This window comes from Miscanthus floridulus, chromosome 1 (assembly GCF_019320115.1).
Source record: "Miscanthus floridulus cultivar M001 chromosome 1, ASM1932011v1, whole genome shotgun sequence".
Classification (NCBI taxonomy): Eukaryota; Viridiplantae; Streptophyta; class Magnoliopsida; order Poales; family Poaceae; genus Miscanthus; species Miscanthus floridulus.
In genome coordinates this window covers 140,341,052-140,367,227 of record NC_089580.1, presented here as the reverse complement: position 1 = coordinate 140,367,227, position 26,176 = coordinate 140,341,052, and the positions used below count along the sequence as shown (strand labels likewise).

Here is a 26,176-nt window from a genome sequence, read left to right as displayed (position 1 = left end):
TTCTTGGCTCTTAAGCAAGGGGAGCACCCAGTGATGCATTATGTTGGGCATTTTAACCACCTATCGTAGTATGCTATTGAGTATGTGAATACTAACAGGAAGAAAAAGAATCATTTTCTTAGAGTCCTGAACACTAAACTTCAGACCATGATGGCAACTTGTGGTAACGCAACTTACCACGAGACAATCAACATTGCTATCGCTTCAGAGGAGAATTACCGCCGACACAAGGAGGCGAAGAAGAAGAAAATATTTGCTTCCGGATCGTCGAGTGGAAAGCGTCAGAAGATCGTATACCATCCTCAGAATCATGGCCGTGCACCATTCCGCCCACAACAAGGCCAAAGCAGGCAGCAGATCTTTATTCGCCCTGCAACTAATACGCCTTATACTCATCAAGCACCGCAGCAGCAAAATAATACAAATAATGCAAACCGCAATGCTACTCCCCAGAATCACAATTTTCCATGCTATAATTGTGGTAAACCCAGACATTTTTCCCGAGAATGTCCATATCCTAGGAAGAACAATCCTGATTCACCCAAAGCCCCTGTTAATCAAGCTCAGAATCAGTACAAGGGCAATGCTCAGAACAATCAGAAGGGTCAGGCTGAGAAGAAAACTGGAAGGGTATTCTATACTCAAGTGGAATCTATTCCAGAAGGAGAACCAGTTATGATGGGCATGTTTCCCATTGCTAAGCATCCTGCAATTACCTTATTTGATTCTGGTGCATCCCATACATTCATCAATTGTACATTTGTTGTGAAGCATGGGATAGCTATTGGGGAAACAAAAGAACCCTATCATATACAGTCGCCTAGGGGACGAATCTGTACAAGGGAGGTAGTTCAGCATGTACCTATTGATTTGGGAGGATATGAGTTCCCTACCAATATGCTGATATTAAAGGATCAAGATATAGATGTGATCCTTGGTATGAATTGGTTAACTCAACATGGGGCTATCATAGATGTCCTGCGTAGAACCATAAGGGTAAATGTACCCGACAGCAAAACCCAACTTCTCATCCAACTTCCTTTTCCTAAGAGTACAGTGGAAACAGTCTGTGCAACTAGTGTTGGAGGAGTCGAGAAAATTTTAGTGGTATGTGAGTTTATGGATGTCTTTCCCGATGATCTGCCTGGTCTGCCACCAGACCGAGACGTAGAGTTCAGAATTGATCTAAAACCAGGGACAGCACCAGTGTCCAGAAGAGCATATAGGATGCCACTGAAAGAACTAGCAGAATTAAAAATGCAACTGCAAGAGTTGTTAGACAAGGGTTTCATTCAACCCAGTTCATCACCTTGGGGATGCCCTGCAATCTTCGTGAAGAAGAAGGACCAAACCTTAAGGTTATGTGTTGACTATCGGCCATTAAATGAAGTCACCATCAAGAACAAATACCCCTTACCCCGAATTGATTTGCTTTTTGATCAACTTGCTGGAGCTAAGGTATTCTCGAAGATAGACTTGAGATCGGGCTATCACCAGATTAAGATCAGACGTGAAGATGTGCCGAAGATAGCATTTACTACCCGATATGGTCTATATGAGTATTTAGTCATGTCTTTTGGGCTGACCAATGCCCCGGCTCATTTCATGTACCTGATGAACTCAGTTTTCATGCCTGAGTTAGATAAGTTTGTCGTGGTGTTCATAGACGACATTCTTATCTATTCTAAGAGCAAAGAGGAACATGCGGAACATCTCCGTATTATTCTACAAAGGTTAAGAGACCACCAATTATATGCCAAATTCAGCAAATGTGCATTTTGGTTAGAGGAAGTACAATTTCTGGGTCATGTACTATCTGCTGAAGGTATAGCTGTTGATCCGAGCAAGGTAGAAGAAGTCCTTAATTGGAAAGCACCTACAACTGTTCATCAAGTTCGTAGTTTCCTAGGGTTGGCAGGGTATTACCGTCGGTTTATCCCTGACTTCTCCAGAATTGCGAAGCCAATTACTGGATTGCTGAAAACTCAAACAAAGTTTGTATGGTCAACAGAATGTGAAGAGGCCTTTCAGACATTGAAGAAGTTGCTGACAACTGCACCAGTGTTAGTACAACCGGATATCGAGAGGCCATTTGATATCTATTGTGATGCATCTGGAATTGGTATTGGCTGTGTTCTTATGCAAGAAGGCAGAGTCATAGCATACGCTTCCAGACAACTCAAGAAGCATGAGGAACATTATCCCACCCATGATCTTGAATTAGCTGCTGTTGTCCATTCACTTAAGATTTGGCGACATTATTTATTGGGCAATATCTGTCATATCTATACGGATCACAAAAGTTTGAAATACATCTTCACTCAGTCAGAGTTGAATATGAGGCAAAGAAGATGGTTAGAACTTATCAAAGATTATGATTTAGAAGTGTATTATCATCCAGGCAAGGCTAATGTGGTTGCTGATGCCCTGAGTCGCAAGCGTCATTGTCATTGTCTGATTGTAGAACCGATGCAGCGAACATTGTGTCAAGAGATGAAGCATCAGAATTTACAAATCATAGAACAAGGTTCCCTGTCCAATATTGTAGTTGAGTCCACTATCAAAGATTAGATCATTGCTGCTCAACAGAAAAGTAAGGGCATAGCCCATATTAAGGATAAAGTCAAATCTGGAAAACCAACATGTTTCAAGATTGATGAATCAGATGTCGTATGGTTCAAGGATAGATTGGTAGTACCCAAAAATCCAGAGCTACGAAAGCAGATTCTTGATGAAGCTCATTCTACAAGATACTCCATTCATCCATGTAGCAACAAAATGTATCATGATTTGAGAAAGAGATATTGGTGGACCAAAATGAAAATAGAAATAGCTCAATATGTGGCCAAGTGTGATGTTTGTCAGAGAGTCAAAGCGGTTCATATGAAGACTGCAGGTCCATTACATTCATTGCCAGTTCCATCTTGGAAGTGGGAAGATATCTGTATGGACTTCATAGTAGGGTTGCCTAGGACATCTGTAGGCTACAATTCAATATGGGTTATTGTTGATCGTCTAACCAAGATAGCTCATTTCCTACTAGTCAGAGATAAATATCGAGCGGAGCAGTATGCAAAGATTTATCTTGATAGAATCTTCGGTCAGCATGGGGCACCCAAGACCATTGTCTCTGACAGAGGGTCATTGTTCATATCCAAGTTTTGGAAAAGTCTACATGAGTCTTTAGGAACTAAACTTATCCGTAGTTCTGCTTATCATCCGCAAATAGATGGACAGACTGAAAGGGTAAATCAAATTCTTGAAGATATGTTAAGGGCATGTGTCCTTTCCTTTGGTGCTAAATGGGATGAATGCCTTCCCTTAGCTGAATTCTCGTATAACAATAGCCATCAAGAGAGCATTAAAATGGCACCATTCGAAGCACTGTATGGCCGTAGGTGCCAAACCCCTTTAATTTGGTCAGAAGCTGGAGAACATTGGTTCTTTGGACCGGATGTAGTCAAGGAAGCTGAAGAGAAAGTTAAACTCATACAAGCTAATATGAAGATAGCTCAATCTCGACAGAAAAGCTATGCTGATAAGAGGAGACGACCGCTAGAATTCAAAGTGGGAGATTATGTCTACCTCAAGGTATCACCGATGAAAGGAGTTCATCGTTTTGGGATTCAAGGAAAGTTGGCACCCCGTTATGTAGGTCCTTTTCAAATCCAACAACGATGTGGACCAGTCGCCTATCGTGTCAAGCTACCAGATCACATGTCAGCGGTGCATGATATCTTTCATGTATCTCAGTTAAAGAAGTGTCTTCAAGTACCTGACCAGGAGATCGACTTTGGTGATGTAGAACTAGAACCTGATTTGACTTATGCCAAGTACCCCATTAGAGTCTTAGATCAGAAAGATCGAGTCACTCGCAGACGTACAATCAAGTTCTACAAAGTACAATGGAATCAACACACGGAAGATGAAGCTACTTGGGAGTCCGATGTTTACTTAGAAGAGAACTTTCCTGACATCTTTGCTTCCATTTAGTTGCAATACCTTGTCTATATTGTAACTTGTCTTGTTGTTAACCGAATGGAAAACCCCCTCACTAGCCTTTTGAATAAAGTTATGATGTGTTAGCTTGACACATTTCCTTTTCCATTACTTAGCCTTAAGTTTTAAATCTTGGGACGAGATTTCTTTAAGGGGGAAGGGTTGTAACACCTCTGGTGTTTTGACCTAACACTAAAATTTGACATGTCATCATATGCATTGCAAATCATTCATAAAGTAGAAAATTTTGAATGCATTCACTAAATAAGGTTTATTTCATAATGTTATTATTTCATGTGATGTGATTCAAAACCCTAAATAAAGATCATGACCACAAGGGTCAAATTTCATGTGATCATGTGAGACCATGTGTCATTTGACTCAAATAACCCTAATGGGTCATGTTACTGGTCAAAAATCAAAGTTAAAGCAAAAGGTAAACAAATCAAATTTGAATTCAAATTCAAATCATAAAAGTCATTTTTGCCCCTTTTGTCTAACTCAAAATCCATGTGGAATTTGGGGTTGAGGTAAAAAGCAAAGTTGAAGATTATTTTATAAGGATCAACTTTGGTATTCAAAGTTTTTCAAGTTTACATATAAAATTTGGAGTAATTTTGAAATGATTCAAATACTCAAATGCATTCCAAATTCAAATTTCAAAATGGAGGCAGAATTTGAAAATGTTCCTAGAAGCAAAGTTGTAGAGTTTGAAAATTTGAGCAACTTTCATTTTTGGAGATTTTCAACTTCTTTAGAAAATTTTGGAGTAATTTGAAAAATAGACGTAGTGGCAAATCTATAAATACTTCAAAAATCCAGATAACTACAGGCCGTCACCGCCTCACCGCCAGCGTCCTTCTCCAGCCTTCTAGGCGCGCCTGCGACTGCCCTTAGCTTCATGCTGGCACGGGGAGCACGCTGTGTGTCGATTCCGCGCGCTCCTTGCCGCGCTATAAAGCCCAGAAGTCGCCGTTCGTTTTTCTCCCTTCTCTCTGTTTTCCCGACGCCGCCGTCTCAACTCCGGTGAGCTTCTCTCGTCTCCTCAGCGCAAGCAAGCCCCGTCTAAGGCATGTTCTAGTTCCGTCTACTCCTTGCGCATTCGACCGAGCTATTGCTACCACCTAATTTCGCCGAGAGCTCGCAGTACACGTCCATCTTCCTCGTGGCCGGCGACATCGACGGAAGCTCCGATTCACCGTGGCTAGCCTCGTCCATCGCCGGAACGCTGTCATCGACGAGGTCCGCTTCGCCGTGATCCCGGTCACCATCGAAATGCGTCACCGTAGCTTCTCCGGTCTCGCCTGTTGCTTCAATACGATCGGGAACCCGAGAGTGAAACGATTCTAGTTGAGCAAGTTCTGGAAGAATCCCCGGTTGTCACGGGATTCGATAATTGTGGTACGGATCCGGAACCTAAGATCATCAACGAAGGCAAGCCCCGGTTTATGCATTAAGCCATTACCTTGTTTACTTTGAAAAGTTTATCACCTATGTTATTTATTGCATTAAGTTGTTTAATTCAAATGTTACCTATTTGATGCATTGCCTACCTTGTAATTGTTTACCATCCTTGAAGATGTTTTCATTTACAAAGGCATAGAATGCTTAGTATGCTTTATGATAGGCTTTCAAAGTAAAAGTTTCGTTACAATCAAAGATGGCATACTGGCCAAAGAAAGAAAGAAGGTAGAATGAACTAAAGACTAGTCGGGTGACTTATCTTGAATGTTGGGTAATGTTGCCGGCTATGTCGCTTAAAGGCCACTCATTGTGGATCTTCTAAACGAGACACTTTGTAGTACTGGTCACATACTCCGGTAAGCCTACTTCGGCTAATCCGATACTAAGACGAATGCCCACGCACTGGGAGTGGAGAGATGGCGGGAGTAGCGTGTACCCTCGTGGCTGGAATGTGGCCGGATTTGAGGTGTGCTGTGCTCTCGGGTGGCGTGGAGACGGCTTAGTATAGGAGGATCCGGTAGCGAGGTTGATGTATGCAAGATTAAGTTCTACATATGTCGTGTGATAAGGAATCCCCAGCTGGGAATTGAATCAATTCGAATTGCCGGTGCTCCACGGATATGGAGACTCGATTCATTACAGAAGCAATGCAGGACTGGTGAATTACTAAAATATGAGAAGAGAATGGAATGAGAAGGAATGGAATATGGGAAATGTACATTTAGTTGAGGTAATGAACTAAAAGAACTTAAGGGTAAAACTTGAAAATAGAATAGAGAATAGTAAGCTTTTGGCAAAGAACTTTTGAATCCTGCTACATCCTTACCTTGCCCCAAACCCCTGCATCTCTAAAGTCTTACATCCTGTTATGTCAGGTTAGTCTTGTTGAGTACCTTTGTACTCAGGGTTTGTTAACCCTTGTTGCAGGTGAGTCGCATGCGCAGGCTTGTTTTGGTCCCTGCTGCATGTCTATGTTTGAAGTCAATGACGATGAGGAGTGATGAATGGCCTTTGGACAAGGCACTAGTTTGTTTGATAAATAAAGTTAATGTAATATTATCCCGCTACTATGGTTGTATGACACTTATGGTATTGTAAGTTTGAAAACAACTGGTTTGTAACTATGTTATCTTAAGACTTCCGCTATCTTTTACTCTGGTATATATATTTGAATAAACTGTTGTAATCTGCAATGTCTGTGATTGGGATCCTGTTTGAAAAGAGAATCGTGGATGATTCGGGTTTCCCGAGGACACCCGACAGACCTATTGAGTTGTTGGGAACTCGTGTTCGCTATCCGAGGTCTGTCAAGACAACGATAGGTACACGTGGGCCCGATTTCTTAGAAGGTTCTGCCACAGGTTGCTGGTCTTTGACTTGGTTGCAGGAAGAGCCCCCGAGCCTCTGCATAGAGCGAGAGGGCGGTCAGGAGCTTCCCTGGCTTTTTTGTGCGACCCTCGCGCATCCTTTTTGTTTAGAAGGAGGGGTTGTTTGCCGAGCCCTCGAGTGCGAGTTTGGGTCGCTAGGTCTCAGCTCGGTTGTAGGAAGAGCCCCCGAGCCTCTACACGGAGTGAGAGGGCGATCAAGAGTTTCCCTGTCTTTTTTGTGCGACCCTCGTGCATCCTTTTTGTTCGGAAGGAGGGGTTGTTTGCCGAGCCCTCGAGTGCGATTTTGGGTCGCTGGGTCTTGGCTTGGTTGCAGGAAGAGCCCCCGAGCCTCTGCACGGAGCGAGAGGGCGATCAGAGGTTTCCCTGTCTTTTTTGTGTGACCCTCGCGCATCCTTTTTGTTCAGAAGGAGGGTGGAGTATGCCAGGCTACCCTCGGTGGGCGCGAGCAGTGACACCTCCGGTGAGCTATTATCAGGAAAGTCCAAGTGGAGGCCCATGCCCCATTTGATAAGGGTCGGCTGGTGGTACAGAGACGCACTCCAAAAGTACCATAGGGCTTCTCTAGTGGGTCCCAGGGCCATTCGATGGGCCCCGGGGGCTCGGTGCCTCCCTGCGGTGGGATCCCATTCAGAGACCTCCCTGCTGGTCTCGGACACGACTTAGGGCATCCCGAGCGATCGCTTGCTCAGGCCTCGGCCATGTACGGGCTCACCCATAGTCATCCCTGACTCTGTTGTCCTGGGGCGGCTGTCGAGACCCTCGGGGGCCCAGCCTTCGAACCCCTAGACCGTAACGGGCTCGGTGCCCAGTTCCTTCATCTGAAAGGAATCGGATGGGGGATATTCCTCTCCCATCGGCTGACAATGGCAGGTGTGCCTTTTGAGGTGGTTTCTCAGGGAGATGGAACAGCGCCTGCCATAGCTGCGGTCAGATGCGACGCGATGTCAGTGGATGGGACGTTACTATGCGTGCGTGATTAATAAGGGAAAGGTGGGCACATGGGCAGTTTAATCGGATCCGGATTAACTGCGCCAGATCTGAGGGAAACTTCCCCGGTTTCGTCACCTATCCATTTTGCCCCCTTCCTGCATAAATACATGATGAGCCTCACCCCTCTCCTTCTTACCTTGCCTGCATTCGCCTTTTCTACCCTCGAGCAGTTGCTAAGAACAGAGGAAGAGAGCGCCGGGGAGAAGAAGGGAGAAGGGAGAAGAAAGGCGCGAGAAAGAGAGAGGGATAGAGAGAGCTCGCCTTACCACCATAGCCGCATTCTCCACCGCATCCATGGCTGGTGGTGCTGTTGTCATTCAGGCGAACCCTTGGGGTCCATCCGATGTGTCCGCAGCGGAGCTGCAGTCGCTTGTCGACGGCGGCCTCCTCCGCCTAGTTACTGATCCCACCAGACTGGAGTGGATTGCTCTAGGGGCCGAGCCAGAGCCGAGGCCACGCAACGGGTACATCGTGAGCTTCATGGCTTTCCACGAGCGTGGTCTCGGCCTACCGGCGGACCGGTTCATGCGGGCGCTCCCGCACTACTACGGCGTGGAGCTCCACAACTTCAACCCCAACTCCATAGCATAGGTGGCCATCTTCGTCGCCGTCTGCGAGGGGTACCTAGGCATTGCCCCCCACTGGGAGCTGTGGCTCCACCTCTTTCGGGCGGGGCTCACCACCAAGCCGACGGGCACGACGGGCATGCGGAAGGCGATGAGGGCTGGCGGCTGCACTCTCTAAGTGCGCCAAGACCGGCAGCTCCTCTACATCTTGGCCCAGCTCGCATCGTCCAACCATAGCTGGTACAACAGATGGTTCTACCTCCGCAACGACGACGGTGGACTTTCCCCCTACACCCGGCAGGTCGTGGAGAGCCAACCAGAGAAGTGGAGGTACGGCGTCCTGGTGGTTGATCAGCCCAAGCTGTGGCTGCTCCTGGAGGGGCTGGAGAGGCTGCGCAGCCGCGGCCTTACGGCGGCAGTGGTAGTGGCGGCCTTCCACCGTCGGAGGGTGCTGCCGCTGATGGCTTGGCGACAGCGCCTGTTCGACATGACACCGGATGAGCCGATCAAGGGCATCTGGATGTCCACCATCGCCCTCTCTGACGAGGAGATTCTACGTCGGGTGAGAGAGACGCTGGAGGGGCGGCTGAGGAGCGGTGGTCTGACCCCGTTCGCGATGCGCCCGTCGTGGGGGTACCTCTCTCTAGTAAGTCACGCGCCGCTACGGCCCCTGAGGCCTCCTTGCTCCTCACATTTTCCTGTTCCCTTATTTGTGTTCGTCGTTCCTGTAGGGGATGAGGGATGTGTGAGCCTCCCCGTAGCCTGTTCCCGAGGACGTAGAGCGGCGGGCGGTGAACTGGGCGCACGCCGAGGCATAGAAGAAGCGGAAGAACACCGAGGAGGCTAGGCACAAGAGGAAGAACCTTGAGCGCGAAGAGCTGGAGAAACATCATCGACATCAGAGGCATAAGGGTCTCCCGATGGAGCCGTCTCCGTCACCATCGTTGTCGGATTCCTCGAGCGATGACGACGAGAGCGAGGTGGGGCGGGGTATCCTGGACCATCTCCCTAACATCAGGGGGGCGGCATTCGGGGCATTGGCGAGCAACCCAGCGTTTCCAGGGGGGAGGAGAGGATGTCTCGGGGCCAGCGATCGCCCGCCCCGGGGCCGAGGCCGATGCGCCCGAGGCACGGGCGTTAGGGAAGCGCGCCATCAGCCTGATGGGCTCGACAGCGGAGGTGGAGCAGGCGACGGCGGGGGCGACATAACCACCTCTGTAGAGGGTCGAGGGGGCATCGGAGTCCGACGAAGGCCGGCCAGCACCAGTGGACATGGAGGCCGTGCCACCGCCGCCGCCACCGCCATTGCAGAGGAGGAGGGACGCAGTGCCAAAGCGGTTGTGTCCCCGTTCGAGGTGAATGTTTTTTCGGCGGAGTTGGCAGCATATCCCATTCGTTCCTTGGGCATATGCTGACCTTGTGAGTGCTTTGCCTTCAGCCGGAAGCGTCAGGCGGAAGCGCCCGCCCTGGTGCCATGTAAGGCGCTCAAGGTGAGCACCGGCTCCACCGCTCAATGGGTGGTGGAGGCGCAGGCTGCCATACAGCGTGGCGCGGCGTCGACGAGGGCCGACCCGAAGGAGCCGGTCGCCCAGGGAGAGGCTACCGAGGCAGCCATGAAGCAAGCGGAGGAGGAGGAGCCTACGCCCCACGAGGCCGAGGCCCACGAGTTAGATGAAGCTGAGGCGCCCTCAGTCGTTGAGGCCACCGAGGCCAAAGCCGAGGCCCTTAGGACTTCCGAGGCCGAGGCGACGGAGGCCGAGGCCCTTAGGGCTTCGGAGGCCAAAGTGGCGGGCGTCGGGGCTCCCCGGGCTATCGAGGTCGAGGCGGCGGAGGCCAGTTTGGGCATGGTGGAGCCGGTGGGCCAGGATGCGGAGATGGGGGTGGGGTAAGCTTCATTACCACCCCCGGTCCAAGACCTACTGCCATCATAGGAGAGCACCCAGGAAGCGGAGGTCAATTCGATCTCCTCCCGATGATACTTCCTGGGGGAAGGAGGTGGCAGATGTCGAGGTGGCCAGCACCGCAGAGCAGCTAGCTCCGACTTCTGGCGAGGGAAGCTCGGCCCTCGTGTGGGTACAACCCGAGCCCCACGGGTGGGATCACCCGCGTGTATTGTGGTAGAGCCGGGATGACCCTAAGGGGGAGCCTCTGTTCACCCTCAAGGACACGGCCAAGGGGGGGCACTAGGGCTCCTTCGAGCAATTCTGCCAGCTGGCGGAGCGGTCGCTGTGAACAGCGCTGTCCGTCATGGCCGACGATCTACCCGGCATTGCCCAGGTATGCGCCTTCTTTTCTCGTGCGGTGTCGTCTTTTTCCTGAGTTTTCTCGTAGCGCTTGACGTCCATTCTGCCTATCCAGGAGCTCGAGGCCCGGTCCCTTCGGAAGTCGTTGTTCCTCCAGTGGGAGAGGGACATCTGGGACCAGCTCTGGTAGCAGAAGGACTTGCTCACCAATGCAAACGAGCTTCTGTCGGCGCGGAGCGTGGAGGTGGAGGACCTCCACCTTCGCTGTGCTGATATGAAGGCCGAGGCGGCCATGGCTCGGGAGCAGGCCGCCCCTTTGGCGGCGCGGATCAAGGAGCTGGAGGAAGAGCTGACCCGGGTGGCCGGTGAGCGGGACACCTTCAGGTCCCAGGCTGAAGAAGTGATGGCTTCTGCCAAGGCCATCGCTGGGCAGCTAGGGGCGGAGCAGGGCGCGCACCTACTGACGAAAGGCGCCCTGGCGGAGGCCCTCAAGGTGGCCGAGGCCTCCCGGGCCGAGGCTTTAGTTTGGAAGGGAAAGGCCGAGGGTGAGTCCTGTTCCCCTTGTTTTATTTGTTTTTCTTGCGTTCGACCCCTAACTCCCCGATGTGATGCAGAGCTAGAGAAGAAAGCTTCTAGGGCGGCCGAGGCCTCTCGGGTCGAGGTCCAGCGCTAGAAAGAGAAAGCTGAGGGTGAGTCCCATAGGCCTTTGCTCCTGTTTGGCTTATTTTCTTTTGCGCCTAACCCTGTCCTGCTTGCCTTGGCGTAGGGTTGGAGAAGGAGGTCTCCCAGGCAGTTGAGGCCTCTGTTGAAGTGCAGGCGATGCTCGAGGCCGAGATTGGGGAGCACAACGTGCTGCAGAGCACCACCCATACCGCCTGCGAGGCCCTAGAGGTTGAGGGGGTCAAGTCGGGCAGCTCCCTTGGGAGCCGCCTGATCGCGTTGAGCGGCCAAGTGCGTGAGCGACTCCCGGGGGCGTTGTACATGGGCGTCAAGCGCGCCCTGGCCGTCGTCTCCTCGCACTATGCCGGCATCGACCTCGAGGCCGTCTACGATGGTTACGTCTTGGCCAAGGATGATGAGGAGGCCGATGAGGAGGTCACGAAGCAGGTGGAGGTGGCTGAGGGCCCCGGCACGGTGCTAGCCAAGCTGTTTGAAGAGGAGGTGGTCCATCCCACGCCGTCCGCCGACGCTGGCGACCCTGAGCCTTGACCTAGGCCAAAGGGGCCATGTAAACAGATTAGGATTATTATCGTACCGTAACGCTTGTGGCTGTCGAGGCCTTTTTTAAAGTACTTATGCGTGTACACTTTTTAATCATTTTTTATTGTATTTCCGAGCCTCTGCCATCTATCTCGTTCCTGAACATATCATTTGCAAAAAACATCCTCGGAACCTAAGCTGACCCTCGGGGAAAAGGTGGTGAGGGAGTGCCATATCCCGGAGGCGTAGGCCGTCTCGTGGCTCGGCCAGCCTTTTGTCCCTGAGACAGACTTTTGGTCCTTAGTTTTTTTACAATCGATTTGTCAGAGCACGCTAGAGAGTTTGGTGTAGAAATTTATTTGAAGGACGATTAAAAAATGATGCCTGGGACTTAGGGGGGTTCCCCCCTTCTAGCCCCCGAGGGAGGCTCGGTTCTACAGAGGCAGAGCTAAGTCTTGTTCGAGCCTGCGGTGGGCACCTCTGCAGAGGCAGAGCCAAGTCTCCCTTGTAGCATTATCATAACGCTGATCCCCCATCGATAGGTTCAGGGGGGTTTCTCAAAAAAATAGAATAACTAAAGAACGCTTCTTTATTGTATTTCGAGAAAACAATGTATACAATGCTTGGAAATTTAAGGGTAGAAGCGACATAGCTGTTCTATGTTCCAAGTGTTGGTGAGGATTTTGCCCTTCTCGTTGGCTAGCTTGTAGGTCTTGGGCTTTAGCACTTGGGCGACGATGTACGGCCCTTCCCATGGCGGGGTCAGCTTGTGGCGGCCCCTATTGCTCTGCCTCAATCTCAGCACTAGGTCACCCACCTTTAGGTCTCGGCTTCGAATGCGCCGGGCTTGATAGCGTCGTAGGGCTTGTGGTACTTGGCTGAATGTAGCAGCGCAACATCTCGGGCTTTCTCCAGTTGGTCGAGGGCGTCCTCGCGGGCAGTGCAGTTGCTTTGCTCGTTGTAGGCCTGTAGCCTTAGGGAACCGTACTCCAAGTCAGTGGGGAGGATGGCCTCGGCTCCATAGACCAGGAAGAACGATGTGAACCCCGTGACTCAGCTCGAAGTGTTCCTCAGGCTCCAGATGACCGACGGGAGTTCGGCAAGCCATTTCTTGCCAAATTTCTTCAATCGGTTGTATATTCTCGGCTTGAGGCCCTATAGGATCATGCTGTTGGCATGTTCTACTTGGTCGTTTGTCCTAGGGTGTCCTATGGCTGACCAGGCCACACGGATGTGGTGGTCATCGCAGAACGTCAGGAACTTATGGCCGGTGAATTGTGTCCCATTGTTAGTGATGATGGTGTTTGGAACCCTGAACCTGTGGATGATATCAGTGAAGAACAGCACCGCCGAGGTTGGCACGTTCCGGCCTAACTCTCGGACTAGGTCTTGGCAGGTGGTGCCGGAGAGGAAAGCCTAGACAATTTCTGAGTCACCGACGCTGGGCAACTCGGTGCACTGCTTGGAGAAGCGTCGGATGAAGTCTCGGAGAGACTCGTCCGGCCCCTAGCGACAACTCTTGAGGTCCTAGGAGTTCCCGAGGCGCACGTATGTGCCCTATAAATTCCCAACGAAGACCTTTACCAAGTCGCACCAGTTGTGGATCTACGAGGGAGGGAGGTGTTCGAGCCAGGCTCGTGCCAAGTCTGACAGGAACAATGGGAGGTTGCGGATGATGAGCAGGTCATCGTCCGCACCGCCTAGCTGACAAGCCAGGCGGTAATCGGCCAGCCAAAGCTCGGGGTTAGTCTCACCGCTGTACTTTGTGAGGTTGGCTAGTTGCCGAAACTGGGCCAGGAAGTGAGCACTGTGGATGGACCTGCTAAAGACTCGAGGGCCAGGTGGCCTAGGAGAAGGACTATGGTTCTCCCCACTGTCGTAGCGACCACCTTAGTGCGGGTGGTAGCCTCGGGCGGGCCCCTCGTTGTCGTGGTGCCGTCGCCTGCTGACCACGTCGTGGTCGCCTTGCGCCTCGCGACGGTCGCCGAGGCGGTCGTGCACCGAGGGGGCCCTGTTGGTCGTCGATGCCCGAGCGGGCTCGGGACGAACCGAGGCCTCCCTATCCTACCGAGGCAGTGCCATGGGAAGTTCCGAGGTGCCTCCGCATCATCGAGAGGCGGAACTCTCAGCCTGCTGCACCGCGACAGTCTCGAGGAGGTCCCGGAGCTCGCTGCGGGCCCGTCGCCCCTCCGAGGTAGAGGGCTCGGGCATCATTCGGAGTAGCATCGCCGCTGCCACGATGTTCTAGCTAGCGCGATGGAAGATAGGGGGGTTGATCGTCCCCTTTGTCGTTGTTGATGTGGCGGTTGACATCGCGAGCCCTCCGTCGGGCTGCTCCGCCATCACCGCACCCCCGCTGCTCTTGCTCGAGAGTGTCTCGGAGCTGCTGCAGAAGGAGTTGGTCTTGTTCGACCTTGGCCTAAAGCTCACGAAGCTACTCTAGGTCAAGGCATCGAAGTTCCTTGTGGGCGGGGTTCTCATTCCGTGCTGCCGGAGGCTCGATGCGTGGAGGTGTGGCGTCGCCTACCCCTTAGCAAGCGGGGAGCGGTTGCCTGCCCCTTCGTCCTCATCACTCGCTCTCGGCATCCCAAGCCCGATGTGGAAGCACTCTCGAGTGGGATCGTAAGTGCCTTCATCGTCGGAGTCGGAGTAGTCGAAGTAGTAGTCGCTCGTGGCCAGGAAGCGGCGCATGGCTTCAGGGTCATGAAGCCCGGAGAAGTCCACTCCGACCCACGCCTCGTCCTCCTCCAAGGAGTCAGCGCGGGTGTGGGTCGAGGTAGTGGCATCGAGGTCGAGGGTGAAGCGTTGGTGGCATCCTGAGGGCTCCGCGTGAGCAGAAGTTTAGGCGGAAGCGTAGGCGGCGGCGGCATTAGTCAACCCGAAGGGGTACAGGGATGGTGCCATTGCCAGGCTTTGCTCCACCGGAGTCGACCCCTCAGGAGGTGGCGGGGCAGGGCTTGATGACGGGGCATCGCTGCATGCCACCAGCGTCTTTCCCTTACCCAGGCTTAAGCTGGACAGGTCCCCAACCAGGGACTCTGTACCAACATCCAGGCATGGGGTACCGACGGAGCGCAGTGTGTCGCCCTGAGCTTGCGCGATGTCCGGGTGGTCCCGCCCGTGTCATGCATAGCGAGCATGACGAGAGCGGCGGCCCGAGCGCTGCCTGCGCCTGGGCTGCTAGTGCGTGGTATCGTCGTCGGTCGGTGGGGCTCTAGGTGTGAGGAGTACCATATCGTACTCACATCCTAGAGACATGAACTCTAGGCTCCCGAACCAGATCACCGTGCCAAGACGCAGTGGTCATATGGGGTCTGCCATCTAGAACTCGTTGGGATGACGAAGCTGACAGGCAGCAGGCCCCTACCTGGCATGCCAACTGTCGGTGTTTTGGACCGGCGGGCCCTCAACCAACTAGTGAAAATGTACTGCATGCCCCTAATCCCGAATGGTGATGCAAAAAGACACAAGGTTTATACTGGTTCAGGCAATAGGTGCCCTACGTCCAGTCTGAGAGATCGATCTTGTATTCCTTACACCGAAGTGCTTGTAGTAGGGGGTTACAAGCTGGGCGAGAGAGGGAGCTAGTCCTAGGTCTCTGCGTGGAGTGGCGTGGGCTGCTCGAGATGTTGATCTCAGGCAGCGAGGAAGCGTGTGTATTACAGAGTGTTGCACATTGCTTGCGCGTGTGTGTGTTTGAATCTCTGTCTGTCTGTGCGTGCGTCTATGCGTGAGTTCATGAACCCGTGAGCTCGTGTCTAGAAACGGCCCCGGTCACTCCCTTTTATAGTTGAAGGGGGGACAGGGGCGATACATGCATTCGCTACGCGGCATCTTGTGAGCGGAGGTGGCGTGTCTGAGCCATGTAGCTTGCCACTGTGGCGGCATGGTCGACGGAGCGGTCTTGTCCTTGATGCACTGGAGCGACGCGCCGGTCACGCCCGATCCTATGCGACGTGGGAGCTCCAGTGATAGCTTGACGTAGGGCATGGCGGACAACGTGCTGGTCGCTGTATGTCGACAGCGTATAGAGCCGAGGCTCAGTCGGTGCAGAGGCCAAACCATCGTGGGGGCTCAGCGGGCGCGAATCCCGAGGCTGCCGAGACCCCAAAGTGGATGGCCGAGGCTCGGAGGGAGCAGTTGGTCCTGTACACTGATTCCGAGGCTACAGGTACCCGGACTTGACTCTCCACGCCGCACTGTCCTTGGAGTAGTTGGGGTTAGGCAACACAGTGCAGCACGGGCGTCGGTCGTGGGCACAGCGCCAAGCACAGCGACCGGTAACCCCCGCCCCGTCTTGTCCCGGACAGCGTGGCGTTGATGTGACTCCCATCTCGTCGACCACTCCGCTGTACCGGGCCGTCGTTCGGCTGATGTCGCGGGAGTGGTTGGCCGCGTTAGTTAGGCATGACGTCCCGGTCAAGGCGGCAATGACGGGGTGGCTGCCGAGCCGGCCTCGAGCGAGGCGGAGAATCGGTACCTCATCCGAGGCCTTACGTGTGGGGCCTCGAGCGAGATGGAGAATCGGTACCCCGTCTGAGGCCTTACGTGTGGGGCCTCGAGCGAGACGGAGAATCGATACCCCGTTCGAGGCCTGGCGGGAGGGGCCTCGGGCGAGTTGGAGAATCGGTACCCCGTTCGAGGCCTTACGTGCAGGGCCTCGAGCGAGACGGAGAATCGGTACCCCGTCCGAGGCCTTACGGTTTCATTTTGGGCCGAGCCCGCTTCGGGTAGGTCCGAATTTGTTCGAGGTGGGCCGGGCGGCCCAGCTGAGCCTCGGATAAGGTGGGGGTTTGCCGGTAGTTGTCTCTTGGCTTCGATTTTTACAGGGTCTAAGCGATTTTTTCGGTTTTTGCTTAGGGGACCTCTTTTTATGGTACCCGACAACAAGGTTCTCAGAAATGTAGAGGTTCCTTTTGTCTTAATTCTCTTTCCTTCTATGTTAATTCTCTTTCCTTTTGCTCGTTGACATGTATGCTGGTGCATACAAACATGCAATGTGTATATGGATAGCACAATAATTTTCTACTTCCTATTTTACCATGATTCCTCTATCACATGACAAACAATATTCAATCAAGGAGAATGGCACGATCAATCAGTAATTAAGATGTCATGGGATCGTAGGCGTGGGCAGACGGATGAACCAAAATAAATGTCGCACCAAAAAATATCGCATCAAGCATCAGTGTATCAATGCCAACCATTGACTCATCCTCTAGAGTTTACAAATGTAACCCATGGCAATAAATAGCAACAATTCAGGGCAAGTTCAGTGAGAAATCCCTCTTTTTCAAGGTTTAACTTCAGTGAGAAATCATCATTCTTTTTCTTGCCTGCCTACATCAGATTGTTCAAAAATAAACAAAGATCAATCCACAGATATTTTGCAGTGCAGAGATAACTTTGTGACCTGGCTTGGTGTTGCTGTTACGGGAACACCAATTCAGCGAGCGAGATCTAGAGGTGCAAAGGCCTGATGCCAAATATCTGAATACCATCCAGTATAATAAAAAAAATTAGCAAGCCAAAAATTTAGTGGCCATAAAAAAAGTTGACAAGAGAAAAGTACCTAACATTGGTACACCAAGCTCATGAATTGAGACTATCAGTAAATAAATAAGGCTCAAGCTACTTGAAACGAGATTGGTACAGACAAAGGGCTAACTATGCTAAAAAACAATGGCATCAAATGTGCAGGCACACAATATCGAAAAAATAGATGATTAACTATATAACAAGAACATCTGCAGCATCATGAACTATGGTTGTGTAACATCATGAATGGCGAGCGATGGAGGATGAGCGACATCAATCGGTCTACATATGCGAAGACGACGGCTCGGGTGCACGACTCAGGTGGCGTCGAGGTAGCGGCGCGGTAGCCGAGGACGACGGCTCGGGTGCATGGCGTAGACGAACGGCGAGGACTACGGCGCGGACGTCGTGGAGGCGGCGGTGTTTCTAGGTGCACGATGCGAGTGAACGGCGAGGACGACGGCGCGACGTCGTCCTCGCAGCAGTGTATGTGGCACACGGGGAGGATGACGGCGCGGGCGCATAGACCAGACGATGGAGCAGGTCGTGGAGGGGAGATCGCACGGGGAAGAGAGATCGCACGGGGAGGTAATCTTGCGGTGACCTTGCGGCGATCGATGATGTAGCCACAGGTGCATCCACTGGTAGGCAGACGGTGGATGATCCATTGTTGTTGCTTCTCCACTACACGACGAGGAAGAAGTAGGGGCGGCTCGATCGTGCAGGGGCTTGAGGAATGGGGGGCGTGACGATCGTCTCCGTGCAGCGACCAGTGACGCGCTTGAGTCCTACCAAGAAGACGTGTTCGATTGTGCAGCGACGAGCGACGATGGTCTTTCGTGTTTGTAGCGCATGCAAATCAGGATCAAGAATTTCATATTTGTGACACGAGAGCGGTATGATCGAGCGTGAGACGTGGGTGATCGCTTTCCTTGTTTGAGGCAATTAGGGTCAAGACTTTTCGTGTTTGTAGCGCATGCAAATCAGGGTCAAGATTTTCCGTATTTGTAGCGCATGGAAATCAGGGTCAAGACTTTCCGTGTTTTCTTCGTACCAAAGGACGCAGCATGCGGGATATGTCGTGGGATCGCAGGCGTGGGCAGACGGGCGAACCAAAACAAATATCGCACAAAAAAAAATGTCCACACTTTATTCTTTTTAGTTGTAGGAGATATTAATTAATTCATTTGCTTATTATATGATATAAGTATATTTTAATTAAGTTTGCTAGTCAAAGTTGAAAGTTTTAACTTTCCAAATCTATACTAGGTGCACATGTATACCAGAAGAATAAGTAGCAGTACAAGTATGGTAGTATACCGGAATAAGTATCTCCCCGGAGTAAACCCCCCGGCCGCCTACAGTTTACATTAGGGACCCCCACCCCACCCCCTAGTAGAATCCATGTGAACCTCGGACGCGGCTTCTTGTCAACTGGAGAGAGAGCACGCGGCGGGGCCCGCGATGACGCTAGCTCCCTAGCAGTCCATCCATCCAAATCCACTTCGTCCCGCGGCGCCGAATCCGCCTTCTCCCCTACCTTTCCGAAACCGCAGGCGCCCGAGCCAGCCCACTGGCTACTGCTCTCCTCCAGTCTCCGCGCCGCGCTGTGCCTATAAAACAGCCCGCCGTCTCCCCCTCCGCCGCGCTCCATCACGGCACCATTCCATCTCCGACCAACCACCTCGATCACCTACGTCCTCACCTCCAAGTCCCAACCAAGCTCATCATCATCAGCCCGACGATCACAACAAGACGAGAGACATGCGGATGAGCTGCAACGGCTGCCGCGTCCTGCGCAAGGGCTGCAGCGACGCGTGCACCATCCGGCCCTGCCTGGGGTGGATCAAGTCCCCCGAGGCGCAGGCCAACGCCACCGTCTTCCTCGCCAAGTTCTACGGCCGGGCGGGGCTGCTCAACCTGCTGGCCGCGCCGCCCGCGGGCCAGGACCACCTCCGCCCCGCCGTGTTCCGCTCCCTGCTCTACGAGGCGTGCGGGCGCATCGTCAACCCGGTCTACGGCTCCGTCGGCCTGCTCTGGTCGGGCCAGTGGCAGGCGTGCCAGGCCGCCGTCGAGGCCGTGCTCAAGGGGGACCCCGTCGTGCAGGTCGACGCCGCGTCCGAGGCCGCCGCGGCACCGCCGCTGCTGCTCGGCGGCCGCAGGTACGACATCCGCCACGTCGCCAGGGATCCCGACGCCGCCGCCGCGGCCGATCTCCTCCGCGTCGCGCGCGGCGGCCGCGGACGCAACCGCAAGCGCGCCTCTTCGTCCTCCACCTCCTCCGAGCCCAGCAGCAACAAGCGCGTGTCGCCCGGCAATAACAACGATCCTTCCAGGCAAAGGCCAGGAGAAGAGGCGGAGGAGGAACCAGTGCCGGTGCCGATGGTCGTTGAGCACGACCACGGGCACGACGAGGAGTCCGCCGGCAGCCACGACGACGACCACCACCACCTGCAAGCGCAGCAGGGGTCGGAGGACACCGACGTGGAGGCGGCGTCCCACTCCCACTCCCACTCCCACTCCGACTCCCACTCCCACTCCCACGTGAGCCAAGCCGAGCCGGAGCCGCAGAGCCATGCGCCGCCAGTCAGCAGCAGCCAGCAGGCTGATCAGGACGACGTCGAGGAGGAAGAGGAGGTTGGGCTGGAGCTCACGCTCGGGCTGGAGCCGCTCGTCAGGCAGAGGCAGCAGCCCAAGTCTTGGCGCTGCGACCACAGCGGGTTGAGCGCCGCATCGAGCCTCATCTGCCTGCGCCTGCAGCTGCCGGCCTGAGCTCGCCGCATCTCACACCTGAGACTGAGAGACCTGACAACAGTTTTGGGACCCTGCCGTGTCAGGAGACAAACAGCGAAAACATAGGTTTCTTTTTTTCTTTATTTGTAAAGGCTGCTGGACTGCACAGCATCGTCCTAGGATTTTGTTGTTTCTTGCGTCCTGTACCTACTACATGTGATGGTGATGGTGCATGTCTTTAATTTGTTCAAACTTTTTATGTTTGGCTCCGGCTGTCACAAATTTTAATCCGTGTGACACCAATCAAAAACACTGAGATCGTGACTACACACACTGCACTAATTCATTTAATTTAGATACAAAAAAAATCAGTTGGGCCATGCACTATCTCATAATATAAAATAACTTTTTTTAATCATAAACGATACTCCAGTTCAGGACATAGTAGTAGAAATTGATATGTCGGAGCAACCATCACATCTTTTTACATCTTCATAGGAATTCCCCTGTAAGTGGGTCAACCAAACCATGCATTCAGGCATACGAAAAGAGATTACAGATTAGGCATCCAATGGATTGCACAGATTGGATGACAGCCCTGTTGAAATACCGTGGGCCTGCTTTTGTTGGAGCCCTTGGAAAGTTGCCTGCCAGATAGCTCTATCCGACCGTTTTTCTTTTATCAAAGGCATTTCACCCGGCTTTATTGAAAGCTTAACGAAAGCCTAAGATCCCGCGGGGATACCAACTTACAGTTTGAGCACTAAACCGTTCATAGAACTCTACTAACTGCATGACAAAGGTTCTAAAACCAGACCTCTAAACCAAAGCATCAAGTTTAAACCAAACAACACTCGGATGAACAGTAGAAGGTAAACTAGACAAACACGCCCAGAATTACATTGCCACATTGCATTAGCAGCAACTAGATTTATCATTTCATTCGCCACAGGCTTTAGTTTAGGCTTCAAAAGCGGACGCCAGGATTTCACCAACATCAATGTCATGTAGATGATTGCCACTGGAGAAGTCATCGTCTTCTTGTTAAACATCACATCATTATGTGCCTTCCAGATAGTCCATAACACACCTACACATAGGAACAACATTACCTGCTGTCTTTTTTCTCTATACTTGGTCAAGATCTCTAAAAATAGCGAGGAACAACTTGTTGGCGACAGTGGCCAACTGAGATATTCACGAAAGAAGGACCACAAGAAATACTGCAATGGGGCATTAGAACAATATATGGTCTGACGTTTCAAGTTTATCGCAGCTGAAACATGCTTCCGGTCCAGGCCACTTCTTCTTTTTCAATTGGACACCACAATGGATTCTATCGTGTGTGGCCATCCATAAGAAAATTTTAGCCTTCAAAGGAATATTTCATTTCCATATGAGCATCATCTGTACATCTTGAACCCCCTCCAGAAGTCATCAGATTATAAAATGAATTCGCCGAATATTTATGAGATCTCTCTAAAGCCCAAAACACCTCATCCCTACCATCTGACAAAGAAACTTTATCTAACAACATCATAAGATTTTTCCATTCCTCCCACAAGATTCCATTCAACTGCCTTCTAAACTCTAAAGACCACTGTCCTTCCACACATGCCTCTACCACCTCTAAATATTGGCGAACAGCAATGTGGAAAAGATTAGGGAAAGTTACTTTCAATGCACGGTCTCCTAGCCAACAGTCATGCCAGAACCTTGTTTGCAACCCTGATTTTATCTTAATGCACCTTCCCATTTGAAACCAATTTCGTACTCCCTCCATCCGTCAAAGAAAGCAATTCTACGTTATCGAGGCCAGATTAGTGACTGAGCAAGATTACCTGCATGCCCCTACTTTGTTCCGCTGGCAAACGCTCGCAGGCGCACTATCGGTACACGAGCATCGATGTCAATAAAATTGCAGGTGAGAAGGTGGGCGGAGAGGAGGTGTGTGTGGCTGAGAAGAGGCATGCAGTTGTGGACGTACGTGAAAGCCGGACCCACTGCCTGGCTACCCTATGCACCTACAAGTATAGATTGCATTCTTTGTTGGACAAGGCCAAGGAGCTAGAATTGCATCCTTAACCGGACAGAGGGAGTACATCTAACAAAGATTTCCATAATTGTGAGCCCTTCCTATTTCTGACTTGAAAAATGCTTTTGTGACCCAGGTATTTGTTTCTCAATATGTTACAACATAAACTGTTATCCCCTCTTTCAAGCTTGTCAATCCATTTGCCAAGTAGACAAGTGTTCATAACTCTAACGTCCATAAATCCAAGGCCTCCAAACTATTTCGGCCTATTTAGAGCTTCCCACTTAATCATATGGTACTTCCTTTTCTTGCTTGTACCTTCCTAGAAAAATCTAGATCTAATAGAGTTCAACCGTTGAAAATTGCCTTTGTATAATTGATACACGCCCATCATGTACATAGGTATTCTAGACAGACAAGAATCAATCAACGTGGATTTTCCCCCTGATGATAAATACTCACATTGCCAAGTTCCCGGCCTTTTCTCTGTCTTCTCACAGATATAACTCAATTGCGCTTTTGATATCTTGTGACAACTAACCGGCATTCCTAGGTATTTCATCGGAAGAACACCAATTTTGCATCCCAACATCTCTGATGCAACATTCTTCTCCACAATAGATAGTCCCACTGAGAAAATCTCACTTTTCTCGAAATTGATCTTCATTCCTGACATAGCCTGGTAGCAAGAAAGAATCACTCTAACATTTCGCAAAGTTTGCAAATCAAATTATAGGAGTAGAACAGTATCGTCAGCATATTGTAAGTGTGTTAACCCTCCTTTAAATAAGTGTGGTACAAGCCCCTTAATCATCCCATGAGAACAAGCTCTCGATAACATAGCAGAAAGGGCATCAGCTACAAGGTCAAACAACAGTGGAGACAGGAGATCACCTTATCTGAGACCTTTGAAGCTTCTAAAATAATCTCCTCTTTCACCATTCAGATCAATGCACACCCTCCTCCTCTAACAACTTTATTCATCCATTGAATCCATTTTATATCAAACCCTTTTCTATGTAATACTTCCTCTAAAAAAACTCTATCCGACCGTAAGCAATCAAAATCGGACGTCAGAGATTGTTGCTTGAGCCAGGCAACTTTCTCAGGGTCTGAACCAAACATTGCTCTGTGTTACCTTCTCGTCCAATTCCATCCATGTAGCATGGCAAGATCTGAATGCGGGAGAGGAGTATAGCAACTGAGTTTTAATACTCCCTCCGTCCAGGAAGGAATGCAACTATGAGATTCGTGCTGATCAAACTAGTTCAAATTAGTATTAACGTTTATGTCTCCAAATAAATTTATTATGAAAATATATCCTATAACGAATTCAATGATACTTATTTTGTATTATGAATGCTAGTATTTTTTTAATATAAATTTAGTCAAAGTTCAAACCGTTTGACTTCTCGAAAAGCGAGAATTACATTCTTTTGTGGACGGGGGAAGTACGTGCCATTCTGAGAGAGAAAAAACTGTATGTACCCACCCAACACTAAATTGTTTGTGGCTCCATTAGATATATCATGTTGAAATAGAAAATGCATCCATCAAATGGGAACCATATGTTTCAAAGATAGACGAATGCAAATAATTGTACGGCATTCCGTTTCAGAAATGCAAAATAGTGGAGTCGTATTCCTACAAAACAAATAAACCACCATATAAGGCTGCAGGACAATGCACGGCACATAACTCTTCCTAGAGACCAACATATATCTGGAATCTTGATATGTTAATTACCTAATAAATACCAACATGTGCTCTGCAAATTTATCATAAAAAGGATATAACAACCACTATATATCCAGAATCTGGACATTGCCATATTTCATATAGATAACATGATTTTAAAATTCTGAAACAAACAGATAGTGTACAATGTACTTTTAGGGATTTAACTGAACAGACACCAAGATTGTCTACCCAGATTGTTTATCAATTACATACTTCTAATTTCCTAACTCTAATAGGTCCTAGTCAAGGCAAAGATTATGTAAAGCTATAAAAAATTCCTAACTCCGTAGTCTGTACACTCATATTCATTAAAGGAGCAACATTTATTCTTATTGCAAACACTGAAGATTAAGATTAAAATAATTTGGTGAACTTTTTTTTTTGAGATTCTGCCTGAGCATAACCAAATTATGAACCCAGGATGAACCAAATGTATTACAATCTGCTAATCCAAGATAGGAAGCCATCATGACTAATAAATGCTATATCAAATTGGTGTTTCCATCTTGGGTATAAACACTTCCTTGCGGGATTCTGGGAATATATAAACCAAAGTATAAACCCGTGGTGACCGGTGAATCAAATGTATTTCAATCTATATACTAACCCAGGCTAGGAAGACACCAAGTACTAATAATCTGACATTTATACAGATTTTAGCAGAAAATATGTGATTAATGTTTGATTTTGATGTGCTATCAATTCAATCAATTGTCCAACTATTTTGTAACTTCTGAGGTGGTAATATACTAAGGCAGGTACATCTAGAGCTAGATCTCTAGCATGCTACAGTGCAGGTATTGAAGGGTGTGTGCGTGTAACTTCTGAGGTACTACCTCCGTCCCCAAAAGAATATAATTCTACCACAGTGTCATATTTTAGTACATTAAGTTTAACCAATTATAGATAAAAAATTATCTATGTTTGTGATACTAAATAAATATCATCAGATTAATTACGAAATATATTTTCATAATAAATAAATAAATAAATTATTCACTAAAAACCTGGTCAAACGTGAACCACTTTTCATGTCACGCAACCCATAGTTGCATTTTTTTTAGGACGGAGGTAGTAGTAAACACTAAGAGCAAGCTTAATAATAGCGCCAAGTGCTTGACTATAAGTTAAGTTATAAGAGACAAGCTATACAATGGTTAGTCTTATATTTGTCTACAAAATTTCTTTATTATTAAATGTTTTTATTCTCTTTGCTATTCCTTCTCACACACATATCTATTAGGACCTACTATTGCCTATACTTCCGTGTCCAACTTGTTGCTTGCATGAGAGTCAAGCTCTCTTCTCTCTTTTACCTTCTTTCTTTCACAACAGCAAAAATATTGATTAGCTTGGCTATAAGCCAATTGTTGTACTCGCTCTAAGGCAGCTACTTACACGGGGAATAGTTTATGTACTTTATGCAAAACGACCTTTAGGCTTTCTTTTTTCTGAATGGCCGTGCACATCAACCAAAGTGAAATTCTACTACACTCGGTGATCGAGATAGCAACCCAGAAGAGCTGGATTACACAAACTTGTAATGAAAAAGATGTTCCGTAAAGCATGACATGCAAACAACTGAATAAAAAGTAATGAATAAAAAGAAGAAATAGATAAAAAAAAATTATGCAGTAATACTGAGAAAAGATAGCTGATAACAAGCCATAAACAGTTGACTAATTATAAGAACGAAGAATATATATTGCTTAACCCTGAAAGTGGAGCCGCCCACTGCACGGAGCGAAACTTGAGGAGTTGCTACAGGCGGCCCATGCGGCCCAGCCCATCTGCTCGATGAGACACGGCGCTGAAAGTAAAAAAAACAGCCTGCAATGTTCAAAACATGGTGTCTGAATGTCAAAAACGTCACTTTTTTTTAGAGAGAGTAGACTACAGAAGATAATAGAGCCATCAATGTTCACGGCCTGCTGGTGCTCTGTAGCCTGTTGCAGGACCTTGGCTCTCTCTCTCTCGTAATCTACGATGCTCTTTGCCAGCTTTACCGTCTCTTCTGCAAGCTGCTCTGTATGTCTCAAAATAAAAGACGTTCTCGTTTTTCTGAGAAGTTAATTTTTTTTAACTTTGACCAATTATATATAGATAGTTGAATATACCTTCGTAATAAACTTATTTAGAAATATAAATGTTTTACGTATTTTTTACAAACCTAGTTAAAGTTAAGAAAGTTTGGCGTGGTAAAGAAAACCAGAGAAGCATCTCCGAACTAGCAACGAGCGATGGTGACTCAAATATGTCTTGTGGTGCACGGTGAAAGCC

The 26,176-nt window shown here is 49.6% G+C and overlaps 1 protein-coding gene across 1 annotated transcript; it reads left to right on the top strand.

The window, feature by feature from the left end:
* The first annotated feature begins 18,959 nt into the window (after positions 1-18,959).
* Positions 18,960-20,402, top strand: LOC136542443 (LOB domain-containing protein 40-like). Its single transcript, XM_066534872.1, has one exon. It carries the CDS (start codon positions 19,153-19,155, stop codon positions 20,158-20,160), a length of 1,008 nt encoding a protein of 335 aa, XP_066390969.1. The 5' UTR covers positions 18,960-19,152; the 3' UTR covers positions 20,161-20,402.
* The last annotated feature ends 5,774 nt before the right edge of the window (positions 20,403-26,176 follow it).

What these genes read in the sequence shown, in the direction of transcription:
- LOC136542443 (XM_066534872.1), top strand. Translation starts at nt 19,153, where the DNA reads ATGCGGATGAGCTGCAACGGCTGCCGCGTCCTGCGCAAGGGCTGCAGC.